General features: G+C 36.9%; 1 protein-coding gene across 1 annotated transcript in view; it reads left to right on the top strand.

The window, feature by feature from the left end:
- The window catches only part of ches1 (checkpoint suppressor 1), a 37,865-nt gene extending 16,596 nt beyond the window's left edge, over nucleotides 1–21,269 (top strand). The window contains exons 2-6 of the mRNA XM_084091775.1: nucleotides 7,563–8,113; nucleotides 14,071–14,219; nucleotides 15,753–15,811; nucleotides 18,316–18,424; nucleotides 19,733–21,269. Of these exons, the coding sequence (XP_083947901.1) occupies nucleotides 7,577–8,113; nucleotides 14,071–14,219; nucleotides 15,753–15,811; nucleotides 18,316–18,424; nucleotides 19,733–20,231 (1,353 nt within the window). The 5' untranslated portion in view covers nucleotides 7,563–7,576 and the 3' untranslated portion in view covers nucleotides 20,232–21,269. The remainder of the gene's footprint in view (nucleotides 1–7,562; nucleotides 8,114–14,070; nucleotides 14,220–15,752; nucleotides 15,812–18,315; nucleotides 18,425–19,732) is intronic.
- The last annotated feature ends 893 nt before the right edge of the window (nucleotides 21,270–22,162 follow it).

The following is a 22,162-nucleotide window of genomic DNA, read 5'->3' as shown; positions in this document are numbered from 1 at the left end:
CAAAAAAGTAATACTAAATATAGTATAATATTTTGACTTTAGTCTGATGAGTGACGTTTTTTGCTAGTTGTGCCATCTTAGAAAAGTGACTGATGTTTTAGCCCTTCTTCCATTTGTGAAGTAAATTAAAACTAAACAACAAATGAAATCCACAAAAGTCAAATTGCCCTATATATTTTGTAATAATGTCAATATATTTTTATAACAACCATGAGCTTTAATAGGAGAAAGCTTAACTGAATCATTTGTTTAATCCATGGTAATTGTCCTATATGATTTGTAATAGTCAATGTTTGCCATGAGCTTTTATAGGAGAACGCTTTAACTGAATGATTTAAATTTGAGTTTAATTGAATTCATATACCATGTAGGCTATTATATTATATACCACATATTATATTATATCCAGATAATTCATATACCATAGTATATATTTAATTGGTATCCAAGGTATGTCCAAAAACACCATAATGATGCTGTGGTACTACTATTTGTTGTAACTGTAGAAAGTGAGAGAGCTTGCAGTATCTATAAAGCAGATGCTGAGTTTTGAAGTTTCTTTTGTTTACACTGAGCCAAAATGCCTGTAATGTTTACATTAGATTTGTGGCACTAATGGGCATTTGGGCGAGCTGTTGTTTGCCTTTTCCAGTTTTCAGATCTCTTTGGTCATTTGACACAACTCTCACCTGTAACATCTTGCTCCCTTATTTCTGAGGGGGTTTTAAGAGCTTAAACAAAAACTGCTTTAAAACTTTGTTTGTGATCGGTAAGATGTAATTGATTCTTGAGCGCAAGGGAAGTTCACTGGCAGCCCCAATGGTACCCTGTTCGAGTAGTTCGTTGTCATAGCAACAGTAAAATTAGCTGGCCCTTTTCTGTCAGATGTGACGTTTGTGGCAGCGCCACCATGGATACACAAAAAGCAAAACTGTATATCGTGTGTATATGTGCATTTATACGTTCCAAGAAAACACCTTAATGCGGTTACCTTTCATAACTGACCCGCCAGTCCACTGCTTTTCTTACAGATTTATTTATTGGCTTTCATATTTTGAGGCCAATTTGATTTTACAATAACAAAGTACACTGAACAAAAAAATTAGTGTGGAAACAATTTTCACTCAGAAATTGCTAGTAAATTTCACAATGACAAAGAAACGCAACATTTTGAAGTAGAAACAACTGAAAAAGCATTTTCTTGTATAACATACTCCAATAATTTATATTTGCATTTTGAAAAATCCTATTGATCAGATACCATCATTCTACCTCCAAAAAAAACGTTTTATTAGTATTATTTTCTCTCTTTATTTGACGCATTTAATTAAATTATGGGCTATAACAGTTTTCTCTTGTATTTTAGTGAAACAGATTTTTGTTTTTCACAGTTTTTGTTAATATGCAGTTGATTCTAGCTGAGACCTCGGTTGTGATGTGGATGTGATGCCGTCCACATTTGTATAATCTGCCTTATAAACGCAGCCATGCCTTGACTGACCCCAGGGAATCTCTGCTCCAGATTGCGAGGATGGATAATATTCTCGCTCCGTTGCCGTGGAGACAGATGCTGTATTAGCAATGCAGCGCTAGCTGTCAGCTGTCAATCAATGCAAGGGAAGAGAGCTGCTGCTTTGACATGTAAGCGCGAGTGTCAAAAGCAGCCCTGAGGCGTGACTGTGCATTTTCCAAGGAGTGCTCAGCTGCATATGCTGATATTGACTGATCGAATGGCATTATCAGGGGGTGCTGCCCCTGGCACATCAGTTGACATGTTAGTACGGCATAGGCTATGTATAATTGTGTGTGGGTACGTGTTGGCATGGGTGTCAGAGAGAGAGTTAAAAGTGACGGGTAATGCTGTAGGGAGAGATTAACTGTGACTTGGGCAGTGTGTGATAAGTTCGCATTTAGATTTTATGCATCTGCAGATAGTGTCAGGCTTACTTCTACTACAATCCAACCTCGTGCTAAGCTTACCTCCCAGAATACACACACACACACACACGCTAACAGGTTGCTGTCACAAGAGAACACTTTATCAGATTTTCCATTGTAAAAAGGTTGCATCCTTGTTATAACGTGATTTTTGTATGGAAAAAGGCAATTGTAGCTTTACATCTAATAATTGCAACTTCTCATAATTATGGAAAATAAGTCACAATTGTTACTTTATTTCGCACATTTACTTTTCCCAAAGTTGAGACTTTGTTTCTCTTTATACTGTATTTCACAATTTATTTGTCACAGTTGCTCAAATCTTTCTCATGACTTTTTAACTCACAATGCATCTTTAAATCACATAATTGCAACTTTATTTATTTTATCTCAGTTGTCTGTTTAATTTTTTACTCTTCTTGAGACAGAAACAAGCTGCCTTATCTATGGAAGCTTGTTTCCACCACAAAAAATTAAATAAAAATTAAAAGGTAATTGCAACCTTATCTCACAATTTACATTTTCTCTCTCGCAATTTTGACTTTTTTTCTCAATTTCGAGATATAAACTCAAAATTGCGGAAAAAAAAAAATTGCGGAATTCTGAGAAATAAACCCGAAATTCTGAAAAATAAAGTCAGAACTGTGGAATATAAACTTGCAATTCTAAGAAATAATCAGAATTGCAAGATGTAAACTCGCAATTGAAAGAAATCAAGTCAGAATTGTGAGATAAAAAGTCAGACGTATATTTAAAAAAAAAAAATTATATTTCCATTTGACTTGTCACAATGACTTCTGTCATACACCATCTTATGAGTTTCCAGAATTCTGAACATGATTTTCTTTAAGAAATTCAAAATGATGAAGTGTACGTAACAAAGTTGTTACGTAATTAGGCTTATAATTCTAATACAGCCATTAAAATTTGGTTGAAACAGTTGAAAGGGAGTTTTTTTTTAAACAATGTTGGTCACTGTACACTGTAAAAAATGATTTTATGTCAAAGTAAATAAAACAGGAAAAATCATGTATCTTTTGCTAAGAATAATTTTGTAAAAATGAAAACTTTAGTATATTAAGTAAATCCTAATTATATACTAATTTTTTACTTGTAAATATTAGACATCCAACAGACAAGTGAAATTGACATCTGACTCTCTGGCATATTTACATGCATTAATTAAGTACTTGAAGCAAATTTAAAAAAATCAAGTAAAATTTAGTCCTTGAAGAAAGGAATCTGCGCATGCGCAGAAAGAAGAAAACACGCGATGATTGAGGGATTTCGAATCTCCACTCCAACGGCTCTCGACAGGTAAGCAACAGTAAAAAACTGCATTATATTACGGATTTATAATGATTTTTTGATTAATTCAACGATTGTCTTGTCATCACTTCATGCTATACATTTGAAAAGTTTAGTGTTCTTAAGTTTAGAGACGTGCTCCAGAAAAAAGTTAAGGGAGAGGCAGAGGCAGAAAGCACCCTGTTTATTTTCTTTATTTTACAAAAGCACAATGTTTTATTTCGATTGAAAGTGGAAAAAGTAGACATTTAACAGTTTATTTTTTCATATTTCTTAAGTCTGTAATCTTTATGACCAAAAATGACGGAGTATAAGTCTAATTTGCTGCTACGCGCGGGCGCTTTTGCCGACTCAAGAGGGTTAATGACGAGTTAACTTTGTAGACGTTAGCCATATTTTTTTCTCAGTTTTAAACTTTACGTTTTACACGATTTATCAGTAATTACGCCTAAAAACCATGAATATGTCACTTAAATCATGATCTTTTTGTTTAATATTTATTTTGTGTGCAATTTTCTTTATAGATGACAAATATTGGCCACGAATTAACAATAGGCCTAAGTGAGAAGGTTCTCGTTCCCTCATCGTGCACAATATAATTCATTTCCTCATTCATTTGCTAAATCGTGCATACTATCTATTAAATGGTCCCTGCTTTTACTAAATCGTAACCACGTTGTAAATGACAATAATTCGTACTCCCAAATTCCTAATTCGTAGCCTTGATATCTGCTGTGTGTCACATGTTAGCATTAATGTGTGTAAATTGACTATGAGAGTAAGGTCATGCAGGATGTTTTTAATGATTTGGTTTAAATGAAATGAATAATGTGAATGCAAATTAATTAACTTTTAATTTAAAAGTATTAGCTGTTTACTGATTATTGTTTTTTTCTCTCTCTCTTTTCTTAATTTCAGGATATTTCTCAAATGCATTCAGCCCTTTGTGCCTCCGTTGCTGTAAACCGGTTGAGAGGGACAAAGAGAGAGACCGAACACACTGAATTGTTATTATTGTCATTATAGGTTTCTGTATATGCTTATTTCTTAATAAATTACTCTTAACTGCACATTGTCACAGTATTATTTTGTCACATTATAAGAGTAACATTTAATTTAATTTAAAATAATTACCAGCACTGCATAAAACAAGTAAAATGTATTTAAAATATCAAGTGGTTTTACTTAATTATATTAATTATATCAGATTTTTAAGTAAAAATTACTCAATATAATTTAACAGGCCAAGTTATATGTACTTATTCACTTTGTGAATTTTACTCGGCTTAGTTAAGTAGATTTACTTAATTTCCATCAATGTGAAATTTACTTGAAAAAAATTTGTGCAAAAACTTGCCTTATAAAAATTGAGTAAATTCTACTTATTGTTTTTCTCAGTGTACAATGGTTCCTTTTCACAGACTGTGACGCGTTTTCATGGTTATCAGCATCGCAAATCTCAAAGTTTTTCATATTTTCATTTTTTTTTTAAATTATATACATTTATAATGCTATACTTTGTGTTATATTACCTTGGCAGTAAATTACAAATTCTAATACAACGTATTAGATGCGTTCTAATACAACGGCAGAGGGAGTGAGAAAAATGTCATATTCTCTCTTCTGACTGCTGTAATCAGTCTCTATATATTTTTTCCCTCTTTTGGAAAGTCGTGGAAACGCTATCATGTATTTTTATTTTGCTATTGGAGCAAACGGGAATACAAAAATGATATTTGTTGTCACCACCTATTCATCGCTATAGACATTTACCCAACTATGACGACCTCCGCTTCTGAGAACCCAGGAAATGTGAAAAGAGTCCATCTTTACAAGTTTACACGTTTTAAATGAATAGTTTGCCCATTTATTTTTGTAACCCTTTCAATTTTGTTAGCATTTACTTATCCTCATTTCATGCAATATATAAATAATTAATTATATATAAATATATAATATATGGAGAGATTACTATGTTTTCCATAAGTAAATGTTCATTTGTACTGCCAATCTCCTAAAAGAACAGAAAGCACCTAAAGTAACAAAGTATCAAAAAAGCACCTGAAGTATCAAAAAAGCACCTAAAATATCATGAAGTATTAAGAAAAAAACCTAAAGTATAATATTTCAAGTCTTCTGAAGCCTTTGAGTTCAGAAGAACAAGTCACCAAATTTAGCCATTATTCCTCTCTGTTGGACCCCTAAAAATCTAATGTTTATGTTAAAAGTAGCTTGTTTTTGTTTTTTAGTTAAAAAATGCTTCTAATTTGATTTGTGAGTTATGCTGAAGTAGCTTGTCTACTCTGTTCCTCTGTTTATATTAATACAATGTGAATTTGGAATTTGACTATTTATCATGAATAGACTGTATTTGTTGAGTGTGTCAACTCTGTCTTTTCCCTGTTTGCTGGTCTCACCTCTGAAATATGGAAGTGGTTGCCAGTTCTCACGCTGATTTTTAGTCTCATTTCTCTCTGGAGTGCATGTTTGTTTCGAGGGAAGATCTATAAATATAAGAGATTAAAGTAAACGTAACATGCATCGATTTTAGCCTCATGTATTTGTTGACCCTAAAAACTAGATTTTACTAACCATGTGTTTGATCAATGCCGAAAGCTGCAAAACTCAAATCTCACATCATACAGTGAGCAAATACTAGAGAACAGAAGTTTAACTTTTAATAGCACTCACCTCACAAAAGTCCCTGTATGCGATACTGAGCGCGTCATTCCTCCTAGACCGCACACAAATGTCCTGGGCACAGCAGTATGCTTTAGTAAATCATAATTATGACATAAAAAGTCGAAATTATGACTTAAATCAGCGAAGTTACACTTTTTGTTTTGTTACAGTGTCAGTAGTAAATGTAAATGAACAATGTTTACTCGTTCTATGTTACCTGGAGCAAGAAATTCATGTTTATTTGTTGTGACAGCTCCAGGGTTTTCATGAAAGCGACAGATTATACTTCCGCATTTTTGTATCCCTGTCCACAGACCGTCAGATCGACAGAAGGTTATTAACAAAACAGTTATTGTAAGAGTAAAAATGGAACACTAACAGCTTTGGGGAACAGACGGATCGGCAGTTTCTTTCGTTTTTCCCCTCCGTTCCCCCGGCCGTTTCATTTAGCCTACTAAGCATGCCTACGCACAAAGTTGTGCGTGAAATGTGCGTACGAACAATTTTAATAACAAATCAGGATTTATTATTATCATTATTCTAAATTTACAAAAAAAATATTGGAACGACTGAAACCACACGTACACAAAAAGTACTTACTCTCTATGGCCTTATAATCGCGTTAAGAAGTTATATTTCATCCTAACACGACTATAATTGCATTGAAGTAGCCTATGTTGCATTAATTGTATTATATAGTCCATATTATATTAAATTATATAATAAATGTATTAAATACAATTTAATTTCATCTTAAATACATTCCATCTTATACAGTGTAAGATATAAAGAGTAAGAAAAGCTGGTTATAGCCTTCAGCTGCGAGGTTTCTCTATAACGCATATAATATAATATAATATACGCATGTACAGCTGGCTAATGCGAGGTCTGTAATCTGGGTCTGTATAAGTGTTTATTGTGAGAATGGCACACTTGGCATTACTCAAGGATTGGGCAAAAGCGCGTCTGCAAACAGCTGCAAGTTTGACTAGAGTGACGAAAGGCTGTAAGGAAAGCATTTGCGGAAAGCCCTCATTTGGACATGGTTTGGCCCTGTTTTATGCAAATGACTAAAAGTTTGCCAAGAAGTATTTCCTACTAAAGCGAGGCAGTATTTGACTCTGGCAAGTATCCATAGCCAACTGGTGGAAGTGGCCTTGGACAGCAACATGCCCAATGCATTATGGGTGTTGAAGTTTTCCTATCTAGCTGGCAAAATGGAAAACAACAGCCTTTTTTCTCAGTTTTCTCTAGTCAGGTAGCAACGATTTCACTTTTTTCCCGCCTTTATTGAAAGCCCATCTTGCCAGCGTTGAAGAACCCCTTTTAAAAAGTTGAAATTATGGCATAAATCAAAAAAAGTAATAATTTTACCATTTAATCTCAGAATTATGACTTAATTTCAAATATATATTCAACATAATTTCCAACACAAGTCATAATTGTGACATACTAAGTCATAATTTCGACTTTTAAATCTCTTCTAAATCTTATGTGGTGGAAAGGCCTTCCATACTAAAAGATTCAGCTTATATAAGAGTTCCAATTAAGCCTTTTCATGAATACTTGATTTAAAAAAAAATTGTCATAAAAACCAGCGGTCACTTTAAAGTGTGCTTCTGGTGTCTCTGCAGGAGCCGAGGGCTGCATGGGTCCAGTGGTCATGCCCCCAGGGAAGAAGGCCGAGGGCCCCAGCAGTGGGAGCGTGGCGCGGGGTCTGAGTCAGCTCTACCAGGACACAGAGGCCGCTGACCTCTCTCTGGCCCTCTCTGCCTCCCTCAGCCGGGCCGAGGACGAGGAGCTGACCAGCCTCAGCTGGTTGCACGAGAGCACGGATCTGCTGACCAGTCTGGGCCACTCCGGCCTGCGTAGCGTCAGCCCCCTGCAGGATGCTAACGGTGGCCGCGAGCCCTCGTCCTCGCCGTCGTCCTCCCCTGAGCCCAGCGAGCCGCCCTACCACCTGTCCACGGGTCCCAGCCGCAAACCTCCATACTCCTTCAGCTGCCTCATCTTCATGGCAATAGAGGACGCTCCCTCTAAGAGACTTCCTGTCAAAGACATCTACGGCTGGATACTGGAGCACTTCCCTTACTTCGCTAGCGCCCCCACTGGCTGGAAGAATTCAGTGCGCCATAATCTGTCGCTAAACAAATGCTTCAAGAAGGTGGATAAGGATCGCAGTCAGGTGAGGGCTTGTGTTTCACTGAGCTTTACTGAGGCTTAAAAGGATGGTTCGGAGTAAAATCAACCTAGGGTCCTTTGCACCATGATATCAAGCCAAACACCCCACCAGAAGCCTTTTTTCCCTTGGTTGAACATTTTTAAAGTTAGAGCTTATTTAGTGATATCAGCCGGATGGCTTAGTGCAGGCGCTAATGGCTCCAAATTTGTATCTCGTAAATTACCCCATTAATAATGCCCAGAATGGTACCAAACTTCTACAGTAGTACAAATAGGTTCTGTACTCATAAAACGAGGCATTGGAAAGTTTGTAAGTACATCAGGAGTTTATTTAAATAACACTTGCCTGATGGCTTATGCTACCGCTAACCCGGACACCGACGTCACTTCACTGAGTTGAGAAAAGCACGTAAAAGTCCTGACAGAAAGCGATGCATAAGGATGTAGTGTAACGACGAATTATTATTTTTTCTGAAGTGTTGACAACTTAGTGTTAACTAATAATTGTTATAAGCTGGTACTACCAACAAAATATTAGTGCATTCCTGGAACTGGGCGTCGTTACACTACATCCCTATGCATCGCTTTCTGCCAGGACTTTTACGGTGTCCGGGTTAGCAGTAGCATGAGCCGTCAGGCAAGTGTTATTTAAATAAACTCCTGATATACTTACAAACTTTCCAATGCCTCGTTTTATGAACAAGTTATGTAGAAGTTTGGTACCATTCTGGGCATTATTAGTGGGGTAATTTACAAGATATAAATTTGGAGCCAATAGCGCCTGCACTAAGCCATCCGGCTGATTTCTCTAAATAAGATCTAACTTTAAAAATGCTTCTGGGGGGGGTGTTTGGCTCAATGTCATGGTGCAAAGGACCCTAGGTTGATTTTACTCCGAACCATCCCTTTAAGGTGTAAAAGAGACGGTTGTTTTTTTAGAACGCACACTTTCATCTTCCTGATTGATTTTTCCATCAATATTTCTTCGGCCTGATAGGTTTTAAATACTTTAATCAGAAGTGTGCACATGTTCATGCTTTGTTTGCTTCTTTACATTTATTTCTTTTATCTTTGTGCTGTCTAGGAGTTATGAACATTTTTACCAATATTTTTGGAGCAGTGGTAAACGATAAAGAAAAAGATCAATCTTTTTTAAAATGTTCTTAATGTACTATTTAGTATTCATGTTGGTTTCATATGGGTTTGAAAACCTTTATGGCAATTTTAAATTAATTATTTGAAATATGTCATGTTGTACAGTGGTCAAGTAAAAAGTAATTAAGATGATAAGAGATGATAATAAGAGCCAAACTACTTAATAATGGCAATAATTATACCACACTACTCAATAATGGTTTGTAAAAAAATAAAAAAAAATAAAAAATCATTATATTTGTATGATTTGTATTTGTATGAACAAATTCTCATCATAGAAGTGGTGTCTTTTTAAATTGCATTTTTAATGTGAGGTAGGACAGAAAAAAAAATTGCGACATCTCATTGACCCATTATTGCAATATTAACCTTAAATCAAAGTCCACAGTGACTTTATGATGGATTAGTTTCCAGTTAGTCAACTTTTTGTTTAGATATGATAAAATCGCAGACTGACATCAAAGCAGATGAAAAGATTAATAACACCTTTTGCACTGGCAGAGTGAGTTTGTGTGTGTGTGTGTGTGTGTGTGTGTGTGTGTGTGTGTGTGTACCTGTCCAAGTTGTCATGTTGTCTTTTGGTTCTTAACTACGGCCAAAAGAGTTCTCCTTGTATATGTATTCCCATGGCAACCAAGCTGTAGTTGACATGAAAAGCATGCAGTTTCTGTAGCAACTGCAAAACTGATTGGCTGCGTTGCTATGTGTGCGAGTAGGTCTGTATATGTGTGAGTAGGTCTGTATATGTGTGTGTGGGTAAAATATGGGAACATTTCAGGGAATGGGTATGAAGCACAGTGATGTTGATGATGGTGGCTAAAGTTCAGGTTACTTGGCCAGCTGTATCACATTTCACTAAGTACAAAATAATCAAAGTAAGTCTCTGGCAGAATACCAAACTAATCTGCTTATTGACATGTTCATTTAACCTGTCTAATATAGACTGTGAATTAACTGAATTAAATGTGAATGCATGCGTTTCATTTAGTTTAATTTTCCACTGTGTTTGGAACAGGGAACGGAAACATTTTATATTAATATTTCAGAATGATTTTTTTCTGTTTCTGTTTTTCATGTTTGTCCTATTCAATTTATTAAATGTCTCCTTGGTTTTATTAAAAATGGTATTTAATCTTTCTGATACATACAAACATCAGAAGGGTGTTTGGAGGAGAAGGGCAAACTTGTGGGTTAAGAGCAGACTAGAGGCCAGATTTACTAAACAGGGAAAATTAACTGGAGAGCTCAATCTCAAAAAAGCGCCGATGGGAGTGGAAAGTTCAGCGCGTGATCTACTGACGACACGCAAAGTAAAGAACACGGACAAAGCCGGATCATTTCCATAATGACGACACGCAAAGTAAAGAACACGGACAAAGCCGGATCATTTCCATAATGACCAACACCATCTACCAAGAGCAGTGCAGATTAGCATCTGGTTTAAGATGTGTTGGGTTTTTTTGGCCGTTAAATAATGGCGCAAATACCAGTAAATTGACTAGTCCTTAGTAAATCACCTTGCGTGATTCATTTAAATACTCTCCTCCCATAAATTTTGCATCTGACAGGGAAACTCCTACAAATGCATTTGTAGTAAGGTCAGCCACAAAAATAACTGTATGCGCGCCTTTTCAGCGCTAATTTTTCACTGCCTGTCTTTAGTAAATCCTGACAGTAGTTTTTGAATGCCAAAAGAGGGTTTACGCTGGTGCAAGCTGTTAGTAAATCTGGCCCTCTGTATAATAATTCACAGTGTGTTACTCAATAGCAGATGTTAAAGGTAGATCAGTCTCGGCTTTCTTAAAGGCCTCCAAACACCCAGCCAAGACGCACAGGTTAAAGATAACAAATGTGTTCGCACTCCATTTTGTGCTTCAGTGTACTAATCAAATGCAATTTTCAGTGCACTGTGTGTGTCTGTGTTTTAAAGGGATAAAGTGCTAAAACTTTTGTAGCACTTTATTTTTTCCCCTACTGAAGTCCGCTTATAATGTTAGTCAAGGTAGCTTGAGCGAAAAGCTAATTTAGTTTTACATGACCATTTTTACCCTCTGTCTGACGCTTGAAATTAAGTGGCCTGTTTTTTGCTTCTGTACCTTTAAGTCTTCTGCATGCAAATGTAATAGGTTTCCATAATACTTCTTGTTAATGTTCCCAATGATTTTAGTTGCTTAGCTGGCACACGACCCTCCAAAAACAGGCTCATGGAAACTCATTTCCACATCTAGGTTTGTTTTAACCAAATAACGTGTGTCATAAATGCCATGTGGCTAATCACTCTGAAGCTGCTATTTTTTTCATAACAACGCTGATTGGCTGATGGAACAAAAAAACGTACACATTCCCAAACGCTTCAAGAAGCGATGGTCCATTTTATGCTTTGAAAGAGCTCTCCAAAAACATCTACTATCATATAATGAATAATTTACGATTTACGATTACAGAATATGTAGCAACTTTTGAATCACGGTAGAGTGAGATTTGGTGTAGTTACAGCTTCAACCAGGAGAGCCTAACTTGACTATTCTACCCAGACAAAACTTGAGCCCTTGGACTAAAATCTTTGTGCAGGCGCACTTCATATTAGTGTTCCAGTTTTCCATGATATGACCCCTTTAATATTCATGAAAATATGGGTATGCTTTATAAGCCATAAGTAGAAACCTTCTCCTCTAAGCATAGGCAATCATGTATCCTGGCTCTCTCAGCGTAGAGTCTGTGGCAGAAATCTGCTTTCCTCATTTACCACGGTTGGGAAAGATTAACACATGGGTCTGGGCTGGTTTTAAAGCGCCATCATTGTCTCCATGTAGACTGAGAATCTCCTGCCAAACCTTCCGACCAGACAACCAGCCATCCCTCTCTTCTACTTGTTGCCTTGGAGACCAGTGAAACCACAGGTGCTTGTCTGCTCCTCCTCTATCTCCTGTAGTGAGGGGTCGTGTGGTTCTGGCAGGCAGGTGAGCTGGAGCCGTACCCGGATGCCGTGCCGGAGCTTGTGAATGATGTACGTCAGTCTGTGATGCTGTTTTGCAGGCGTGTTGATAGCTAATTGAGAGCAGATGGAAGACTGGTAGGGGAAGTTATGAATGAAGTCATGGGGAGTGTATTTGAATTACCCTGCACCCCGGGTGGAAACGGCACGCTGGGCCAATGGCTCCTTGAGCACTGTGAAAAACACAAATACACACAGAAATGTGAAATAAAGTTGCTTCCCCCAACCATTTGGAAATTGCAAGCTTGTCGGCCTGTTTAATCAAACCTTCCCCTAATTGCCGTGAGTGGTGTGTCAGTAAACACTGACAATCACTGCAATAGTGACTGTTCTCTAACTACGATAATATCAGAGCGCTTTCATCATCCCGTCTCACTTATTTTTGTGCTTAATACGAGAGCCGAGATCAAAGGCGCACGGGTTGAATTTCATGGCTTGTGTGAGTTGTGTTTTTTGGTAAAGTGAAATGTGGCTCTGGAAGCCCCTGATGGAGGGCAGACAGCTTAATTAGGTGGAGAATGGCTTCTTTGATCTAAAAATATATGCCAGTGTTGCCTGTTGAGGCAGTTTTAAAGGTGCCCCTGTGTTCACTAGACAGCGAGGGTCTCGAGTGCAAGGTCTAATCCTCCACCCTGCTGTTCAGTTTCCTCAGTGCTTTGCAAATGTGTATTCATTGATCATATACAATATATTCCAATACCAGTATATATACACATGTCATTACTTTGAAGATTCGCGAGAGCATCAGGCTAATCTGAGTGTTCATTTTTTAATCACGTTTACAATTAACATGCAGTATTTGGCGTACACTTTACTCATGAAAACTTTCTCCACAACTTAATTTTTCTGACATGCTGCTGTAACAAACTGAGATACCGTGTCATTTCGCTTTATTTAATTGTTTGATTCATCGCAGGTTCCCTCATTCGCATTTATGCACTCCTCCAAAACAGCACTGATTGTTGACTCGCAAAAATATATAGCTTAAATTGTATATATATTTAATGGGATGAAAAAAATGCACTGAATGTTAGCTTGTTTACTGTGCCCTAGAGCATGATCTATTTAAGCCCGTGTCATATTAACAAGAAACTATGCTTCTAACTACAGCTCAAGAGCTCCAACCACATACATTTGCGAGCTGTGCCTTCGGGAAAAGCCAAATCGTTCAACTATGTCGGTAACTACGGAACTTGCGACCATAGCTTTTGAGGAATGCACCCCTTGCTATTTCAAGTAATCCTGAATATTCTGATTAGCTGGTTCAGGTATGTTTGATTAGAGTTGGAGCTAGCCCCCAAAGAGTAGGGTTGGCTTCCCCTGGTTTGGAGGGATCTCCGTATCCGTAACCTCCAATAGTTTCCTATGGACGAGCCCCCAATTTAAAGTATGTTCCTATACAGCAGGGCTGGGCTACTTTAGCCTTCGCGGTCCACTTTCTTGCAGAATTTAGTTCAACCCTGATCAAACTCACTTGCCTGTAGCTTTCTAGTAATCCTGAAGACCTTGATTTGCTTGTTCAGGTGTGTTTGATTAGGATTGGAGCTAAACCCTGCTGGAAAGTATGTTCTGAAAAGTCAGAGTTGCCCAGCCCTACTGTTCCCCCTTTTTGGGATATAGGCTTTCAACTTCGTTCCAGGTGTAACCCATCTTCTTGCCTTCCTCTTTCCCCTTTTCTTTGAGGATTTCAGGTCAGCGCTTGCCTGGTGATGTTTGATGTAGGCTTCCTGCTGTACAGTACCTTGGAATATTGTTAATCTTAATAAAGATACTGTGTAACATGAGCATAATTTGTCTTTTTTGTATTTTAGAGCATAGGAAAGGGTTCTCTCTGGTCTATTGATCCTGACTACAGACACAATCTGATCCAGGCGCTTAAGAAGACTCCATATCATCCGTATTCCCCTCGGCTTCCAAAACCACCTACCTCCCCATCTGCCTCTCCTCAGCAATACCACAGGTAACGCCTCAATTTCTCACTCAGTGTTTATTTTTTGGCCGTCCATTTCTTTTTCTTTTTCCTTTCTGTTTTTTCCCCTCTGCAACTACCAGTTATAGCTTTTTTCCCTCTTCATTGGTTTTCTTCTAGTACCCTCATTCACACTTTCCATTTTGTGTGGCCCTAAAAATCCTAGTCCAGACTTTTCCATCTCTTAAAAAAGAGCTTGGACACAAAAACCTGTCTTGGTGTGGAATAACAAAATGTGACTGAGTGGATGTTGAAAAATTATTTTGATTGTAAAATAGTCTAAATCAAATTTCAAGAAAGAGAAAGGAAGAATGAAGGAAGCTCATATATATATACACCTTTATTTGTTGGCCTCTCTTATGACCTTCCTGTGAAGAACACATTGATTCAGTGTCTGAGGGTTTTGGGTCATTTCCTTCACTCGTTCCTGAACTCTTCGTCAGCAACTGGACATGGTCCTCTGGGGAATCTGTGGGATGTAAAGAAGCGGCACACGCTTGCCCTTCCTGAGTCGTTTCTTCTCCTCTGCTGTTGCTGTGACGACCAGAGCACCTCCATGGCAACATATGTATGAGACAGGTGTAATAGAAGCACAAAGCTATTTGTCTGGCAAAAGAAGAAAAAAACATAGATAGGACAGACAGTTAGTGCTAAGAAATACATTATAGGCTTAGCAACACTAAACTCCATAGCAACAGCAGATGCTGGCTCCTATTTTCTAGCTTTTTCCTTGATTCCCCTCCTCTATTCTCTTTTGGGAAATTGGAAAAGTTACTGCGTAAACAGTAAAAAAAATTCACATTTATTTGTATAGCACATTTCACAATACATATAGTTTCAAAGCAGCTTTACAGAAAATGCATGCGTCTACATTATCCAATTAGAACGGCTCATACTCAAATCAAATATGTTACCACTATACCAAATCTTAATTTTATATTAATATTAGTGCTGTCAAATCGATTAATGGCATCTAATGCTGAACCATGCATTTATCAGACGACCTAAAAAATCCCTGGAATGACGTATCAATATAAACATTTCCAAACCACTAAAAGGATATGTTAAATTGTAATCAAAATAATAATGAGATTAGATAAATGTCATCTGTGAACCCCAACACACCCAACTGTCCCTATCACTTTAAAAAGTGATGCTCATGGTGTGTTTGAGGATCTGGTTTCAAGACTAAAGGAGTGAGTCAGTCTAAGTGTAGGGATGATATCGACTGTTATTGAAAATAGAAGCCATTTGGATACATTGCTTTACACTGTCTATAACAAGTAATCAAATAATTGGATTTCCAAGCTTCGCCAGGATGTCTGTACTTGTTCAGTTCGATTCTTTTACTACCTCTCAGTCTCGAGTTTGCATTCCACCCCATCAGATTCTCATTCTCATGAATTTCCTCCCCTCTACCTTTATCTGTCTTTGACTAGGATTTCGGAAGTTCATAATATAAAGGTTGGTTATTTTTCATTATTTGATTCTATCACTGTATTTGATTGTGTTTATATCTTCTAGTCCTCCACTATGGCCAGGAAGTCCACTCTTCAGAAAAAATGGAGGAGTGCTCTTACAAGGTAATATACCTTTTTTGTTTAAAAAAAAAAAAAAAAAAAAATTATACTCTGTATCTTAAAGACTTGTTGCTTTTAGTTCATGTCTATTAGCTTTGAAACCTTTTTTTTGGCGGCCGTTCTTCCTTGTTCCACTAACACTGCATTTTCCAATGAAGCTGTTCGCATCACATGACCTAAGTAGATGAGTCGCAATTTGGTAATTTTTCCCTCAAGTGACATCTCCGGTATATTACAGTTGAAAAGTTGGGGTCAGTAAGATCAGTAAGATCTTATATTAGAATTTAAAAGTTCTATTTTAATCTGTTATTCCTGTGATGGTAAAGCTGAATTTTCAGCATCATTACTCCAGTCTTCAGTGTCACATGATCATTCAGAAATCATTCTAATATGATGATTTACTGCTCAAGAAACATTTCTGATTTGTTATCAATGTTGAAAACAGATGTGCTGCTTAATTTTGTGTAAACCGTAAAACCCTTTTTTTTCTTCTTTTTTTTTACATTTAGATTCTTTGATAATTAGAAAGTTCAAAAGAACAGCATTAATTTGTAGAATAAGTAGACATTTCTAAAAAATATATACACGTTTTTACGGTCACTTTTATCAATTTAATGTGTCCTTGCTGAATAAAAGTGTTAATTTCTTTTAAAAATCTCTTTACAGTCTACATCTTATGGGTGAACAGAACAAATATATTGATGACTCATCCTGCACTACACAGATTTCGTCCAATCAAATGCTATCTGGAGTGAGAATGTCCCTCCTCCTAATACCAAAACCATCTAGAAAATCATGTTCATGGCTGTGACGTAGCCTATTAGCCATGGAAAACTTTTTTTTTTTTTTAAAGATGACAAGTCCTTTGATATGTCCCAGCCAAAGAAATATATTTCAAAACAGGAAAAAAGTGATTTCATGCAGCCTTTAAAAGAGCTCCTTGATTTTGATTTATAAAAAAAAAAAAAAAAAAACTCTTTATCACACAAATAGCTGCTTTGCGCCTACAGATTACCTATGTAATGTCTTGGGAATCATTCTTTTTTTGCCACTGATTCTCTCATTTCCCACAACTGCTCCTTCATCTCTCTCTCTCTCAGTCCATCTGTTTCTCTCTCTTTCACTCCTGTTGGTGTCCTAGCCGTTTAAATGTCCATTCGATTCCAATCAGGGTGCTCTCTTTCCACTCCACCGCAAGCAGCTAAATGGAAGGAAATGGATACATTATCTGTCTGTAGTGGCTGCTCTCTCCTTCTCGTCTGCTCTTGATAATGGAATAATGGAGGCAGAGCTGCCTGTGAAAAGTGTCTGAGCAAGGCTATTGGCGTTTGACTGATGTGAATGTCTTGATGGCTGTCTACATAAAAGCAAAGAGCTCAGTGTGTGTGTGTATGTGTGTCAAGTGGTCGACTGGACAGCCTTAGCTCGAGGCCGCTTCACTTAAGCTTGCTATAGCCAGTGTCATAGTTCTTACAGTTTGTGAGTGGCTGGACACCTGTGAAGGCTGTCTAGTGTCCATTTGGCATGTCTCTTAAAGCAATAGTTCACCCAAAAATTAAACTTCTGTCATCATTTACTCGCCCTCAGGGGATTAACTGGGGAATCACTTTCCATGTGTTTGCCTGCTGCAAAACCGGTAGTCAACACTATTATTGACCTTTCAACAAATCAGTTGAGCAAACATTGCATCACCTAATTAATATTGATGGTGATATGATTTATAATGTGTTCCTCCCAGTTTTCAGACTGTTCTATTGTCCAGCTCACTCTCATGGCGTTCCACACCTAAATTACTTTCTTCCATGAGATGTTTAGCACAATGTTCATGCTGCTCTTTTCCATGCAATAAATAATAATAATTCATACAACTCATACACTACACCTCAAGTCTTCTGAAGCCATATCATAGCTTTGTTTGAGGAACACATGATAGGATTTTCATTTTGGGTGAACTTTTCTTGTGTGTTGGACAAGATTTCTCTGGGTGATGTTCTTCAGATGTTTTAGGGCAGTGGTTCTCAACCAATCATTTAAAAATGATTTAAAATAGGCTAAATTTTTTTTTAAAAAATCTACAAATCAAGAGGTAACTGACATAATATTTCTCATTTTATTTCGTTTTTATTTTGTTCTATTTAGGGACCAAGTTGGTTGGTTGGGTTTTTATTGAAAATTCCCTCATTTATCCAGGGATATCCAAAACCTGGATAAATGGGAGAATTTTAAAATGTGATTTCTAGACTTCTTGAAAAAGATAAAGATATTAGGATAAAGATATTAATAAGTCATGGCAATTTATATAAGGAATATTTTTTTTTAGTTATCTCAAGCTCTAAAATATTTAATTGGGTAGAAGATGCTATTTGTGCGAAAAAATAACTCCTCCACGAACTACTGGAAATTTGGGATTTTGTATCTTCTGTAATCACAGCAGTGTAGTCCAGTCCAATATTTGTTATATGTGTTTTATGACATGAGTTGTAATCTGGGGTTTGTTTTTTTGGCAGTTCCACAGAGAGTGATACAGCATAGCTCACGTGTTGCCGCTCAGGGGCTCTTTCCGGTTATCAGACCCCTTCCTTTGAGTCCTGTGAGCAAGAGGACCACCGCTGTGAGGTTAGTTTCCTCCTTGGTGTTAAATAAAAAATTTCTAAAGTGCTATTATGCTATTTTAAAGGTTCGTGATTATGTTTTGGAGGTCTTCCAACAATGTTCGCATGCATTCAAAGTCAAAAACACTTTAATTTTCTTATAATATACAAACATATCACCTAATTTCTCAAAAGATTCTGAAAACGGTTCATTCGTAGAGTCAGTCTCTCTAAACTCCTCCTTTCTGAGAGCCTGCTCTGCTCTGATTGGTCAGACGGCCCAGTCTGTTGTGACTTATTTTACCACTGACAGCGCGTGTCAGGAACCAAACGTCCATTATCATATCTGGATTTCAGCTCTGAAGTCTTCCTCCGCACTCGTTACACGGTGATACGAACAGTAACGATGGCGTTGGTTTTACCCTATCAATTCAAGTCCTCATTCTTTGGAAGTGAAAACAGGGTCTTCTCGACATGTCGACAACATGAACCAAACACTTCCAGGCCTCAGCTACTACTGCAGTGTTTGAGGGTCAAAGTAGACATCATTCGCGGGCAGCCAATGAAGGCCATAGGCTGGCATTATGCAAATTTATTACGTTGGTATGTAACAGGAAGTGAGACTGAAATTGCTGATGACTCGTTTAGCAATTCAAAATCAATACTTTCTTTTGGGACACAATAACTTTATTTGTCGTGAATTGCGATCTTTAAAACAGACCTTTTACTTTGAGTTAGCTATATTACACACTACATGAAACATGAAACAAATACTAAAGTAGTATTTAAATACCACAATAACACTGTTCTCATCTTGAAAATTAGGCACTGAAATATGCCAGACTCTCTTGGCAAAAATACATTTTGTCTTGTTTTATGCCATTGTCGTCTTGTTTTGAGCATACACCTTATTGAATTTTGTTAGATATATGCTTAAAACAAAACAAAAACTATTTGATGATGTAAAATAACATCATAAACATAAAGGTAAGATATCATTTGCATGTTTATTTTCCGTATTTTAGATTACATCTCTCATCATCTAATGCTCACTTAAAATGAATCTGTAAAAACACTAAAACTAATAACACTAAATGTAATTTTTAGCAAATCTCAAAATGGAACCTACCTTAATACCTAAATTCACTTTATTGATTTGAATTATTAACATTTAATTTTAAATTTTTCGAATTTTAATTTCAGCCATTTATTGGTTATCAGCCATAACACAACAACATGTGTATACCTTGAATACACAAGTCATTTTGGTAATAGCGTTTGCGTAACTGTAGTATATTTAATAATGATTCCCTCTCTCTGTCCGTCTTAACAGATCAGCCCTGGGCGACTATCTGACACGGGGTAAAAACAGTCTGTGCAGTGACTCTCCTCCCCCCAGCGATGACCAACAGGAGGACCACACGTACAGCAGCTCCCAGTCCCCGACCACAAAGGGGGACATTTCTTCCCCCCTCTCCTCCTGCTCCACTCAGGGTTCCCTCTCTGCCCACAGCCACGGTCAGGAGGTGACGGTCACTGAGGTCAAGGAGGAGCAAAAAGACTTCCCGCTGGACGCTTCGCCACCTCCTTCCCAGCTGCTCCAGTGCAGAAGACTGCTGTGGACCAAAGGCCACCTACGGACCCCTGGTGACACACTTCCCCTGAAGAAGAGGAGGGCGGGAAATCTCCTGGTAAAAGAGGAGGAAGATGAGGAGATGAAGGAGGCGGCGGGGTCGTTGCTTCACCTGGCTGGGGTGCGCACCGGTTTGAATAAAAACGCTCAGCGTGCGTGTAAAGTTCAGAAGGAGCTGAAAGAGGAAGCCAGCGATTAGCAATGAACGAAAATCCCGTTAACACAGATCTAAATACTTCTGTTCCAGGATATCAGGTGAATTCTAGTCAGTTGTTGCAATATCAATAAAATCACTGTTGTCCCTTGTTAAATTTGATTTCCCGGGTGAAAGACTGCTCATGTCCATGTTGTTTTGTGTGTGTGTGTGTGTGTATGCGAGCGTGTGTGTGCGAAGAGGGAAAAAAAGCCATAGTAAAATTTGGGTCATTTGAGTGAAAAATGTTTGTTTTTGAATTCATCAAGCCTACAGAACAATTTAAAATAATTAATTATGTTGTAGCAATCCTTCTAGCTCACATCAGAAAGCTGAACGGAGAGATTTTCTATGCTGCTCTCAAGTGTGCCAAAGATGATAACTGTTGATGAAAGTGCAGCTAATCCATGCACACTTAGCAAGACCAGTTAAGGTTTCAAAAAGTAGTGATACTGACCTATATGACAAAAACCATCAGATTAATATTTGGGTCAATGACATTTTTCTTGGTCCACATCTATTGATTAATTAAAAACACATAAATGCAATTCATGACTTTTTTCTGAATTCATTTTGAAAGTGCAAGTCAAATGTGTCAAGTAATGCGTTACAATATTAGTAAAAAGTTACTTTTAATGAAAAGTAATGCATTACATTACTTTTGGACTACTTTTTCTCACCTGGGCTTCCTTGTTTGTTTTTTAATAACAAAATAAAAAGTTCTATTTTTGGCAAATGTAAAGGCCCTTTCACACCAAAAGTGAAATGAATAAGCCTCAGGCTGAAGGAAATGCAACAAAGTAACTTGCATTACTTACCGTAAAACTTAAAAATAAATTTAAAAGTAATCTGATTATGTAACTCGCGTTACTTGTAATGCTTTACTCCCAACACTGGAAATTAGTACGGCATTATCTTTTATTTTTTATTATTGTTTCTTAGAAATATGAAAAATATGAAAAAAAAATATTTAATTTAATAGTAGTATAATTTAAAATATTTGACAAAACTGCTCAATAATATCTGAAAAACTTTTCGTGGTGCAATAAAAAAAAAAAAATCTATCATAAAGAGAAGACCTGCAGACTTGTGACTTTGAGTCAAGGTCAGTTAAAAATGAATAATTAGGAATGTTTTTTATCTTGAAAGATTTTTTTAATTTCTTAATAATGATTAACGTGCATTTTTATGTACATGTACCCAAGGTGTAAGGAAATATATTATTCTTTTTTATTAATGTTAAATTGATGGTTACACCATATGACATTTTAATGTCATTAAATTGACTTTTCTTGAAAGTGGTGTACACATACAAAAAGCATGTTTTAAACTAGATTTTTTACAGTTCTTTATGGTGGACACTCTTATATGTCATTGACCCATTTATTTATTAAGCAACACGTCTTTTGTGTATAATGGCCTGTGTCCAATGGATATCAAACGTAAAGGTCAAATGCAATATGCCAATTCTCTCTTAGATGTCTGGTTTTCAAAACATTTCTGGTGTTAGTTCTTATTTAAAGCACACTAAAACTAATCTTTTTATGAAGCAATGTGTCAGAAATGCCTATTATGTTGCCAAAATGTTGGTATTTTTTTAAAATTCTTTTTTTCCCCATCACAATCCAAGCAATTTGTCCTATCAGGATAACACTGTAAAAAAAATACTCCCTTTTTCCACAAAAGGCAGTTTTTGCCTGTTTTTCAGTTATATTGCATGGGTGCTTGTACATAAGAAGTATTTTCTTTTCTAAACGAAAGATCATGTAAGATAGATATTTAGCATGAGGCATGGCTTATTTTCTTACGAGAAAACAGAGAGGTGTCTCTAAAAGCGTAGGTTTCTTTCTTTACAATTTTTTTTTTAATCGTATCTCTCTTCTGCGGCAGACAACTCTTCCAAAGGAAGGGACTTCGTGAAAACCCATTAATGAACA

Source organism: Abramis brama (assembly GCF_963993115.1).
Source record: "Abramis brama genome assembly, chromosome: 18".
In the NCBI taxonomy this organism is placed as follows: Eukaryota; Metazoa; Chordata; class Actinopteri; order Cypriniformes; family Leuciscidae; genus Abramis; species Abramis brama.
This window is presented reverse-complemented; position numbering and strand designations above follow the sequence as displayed.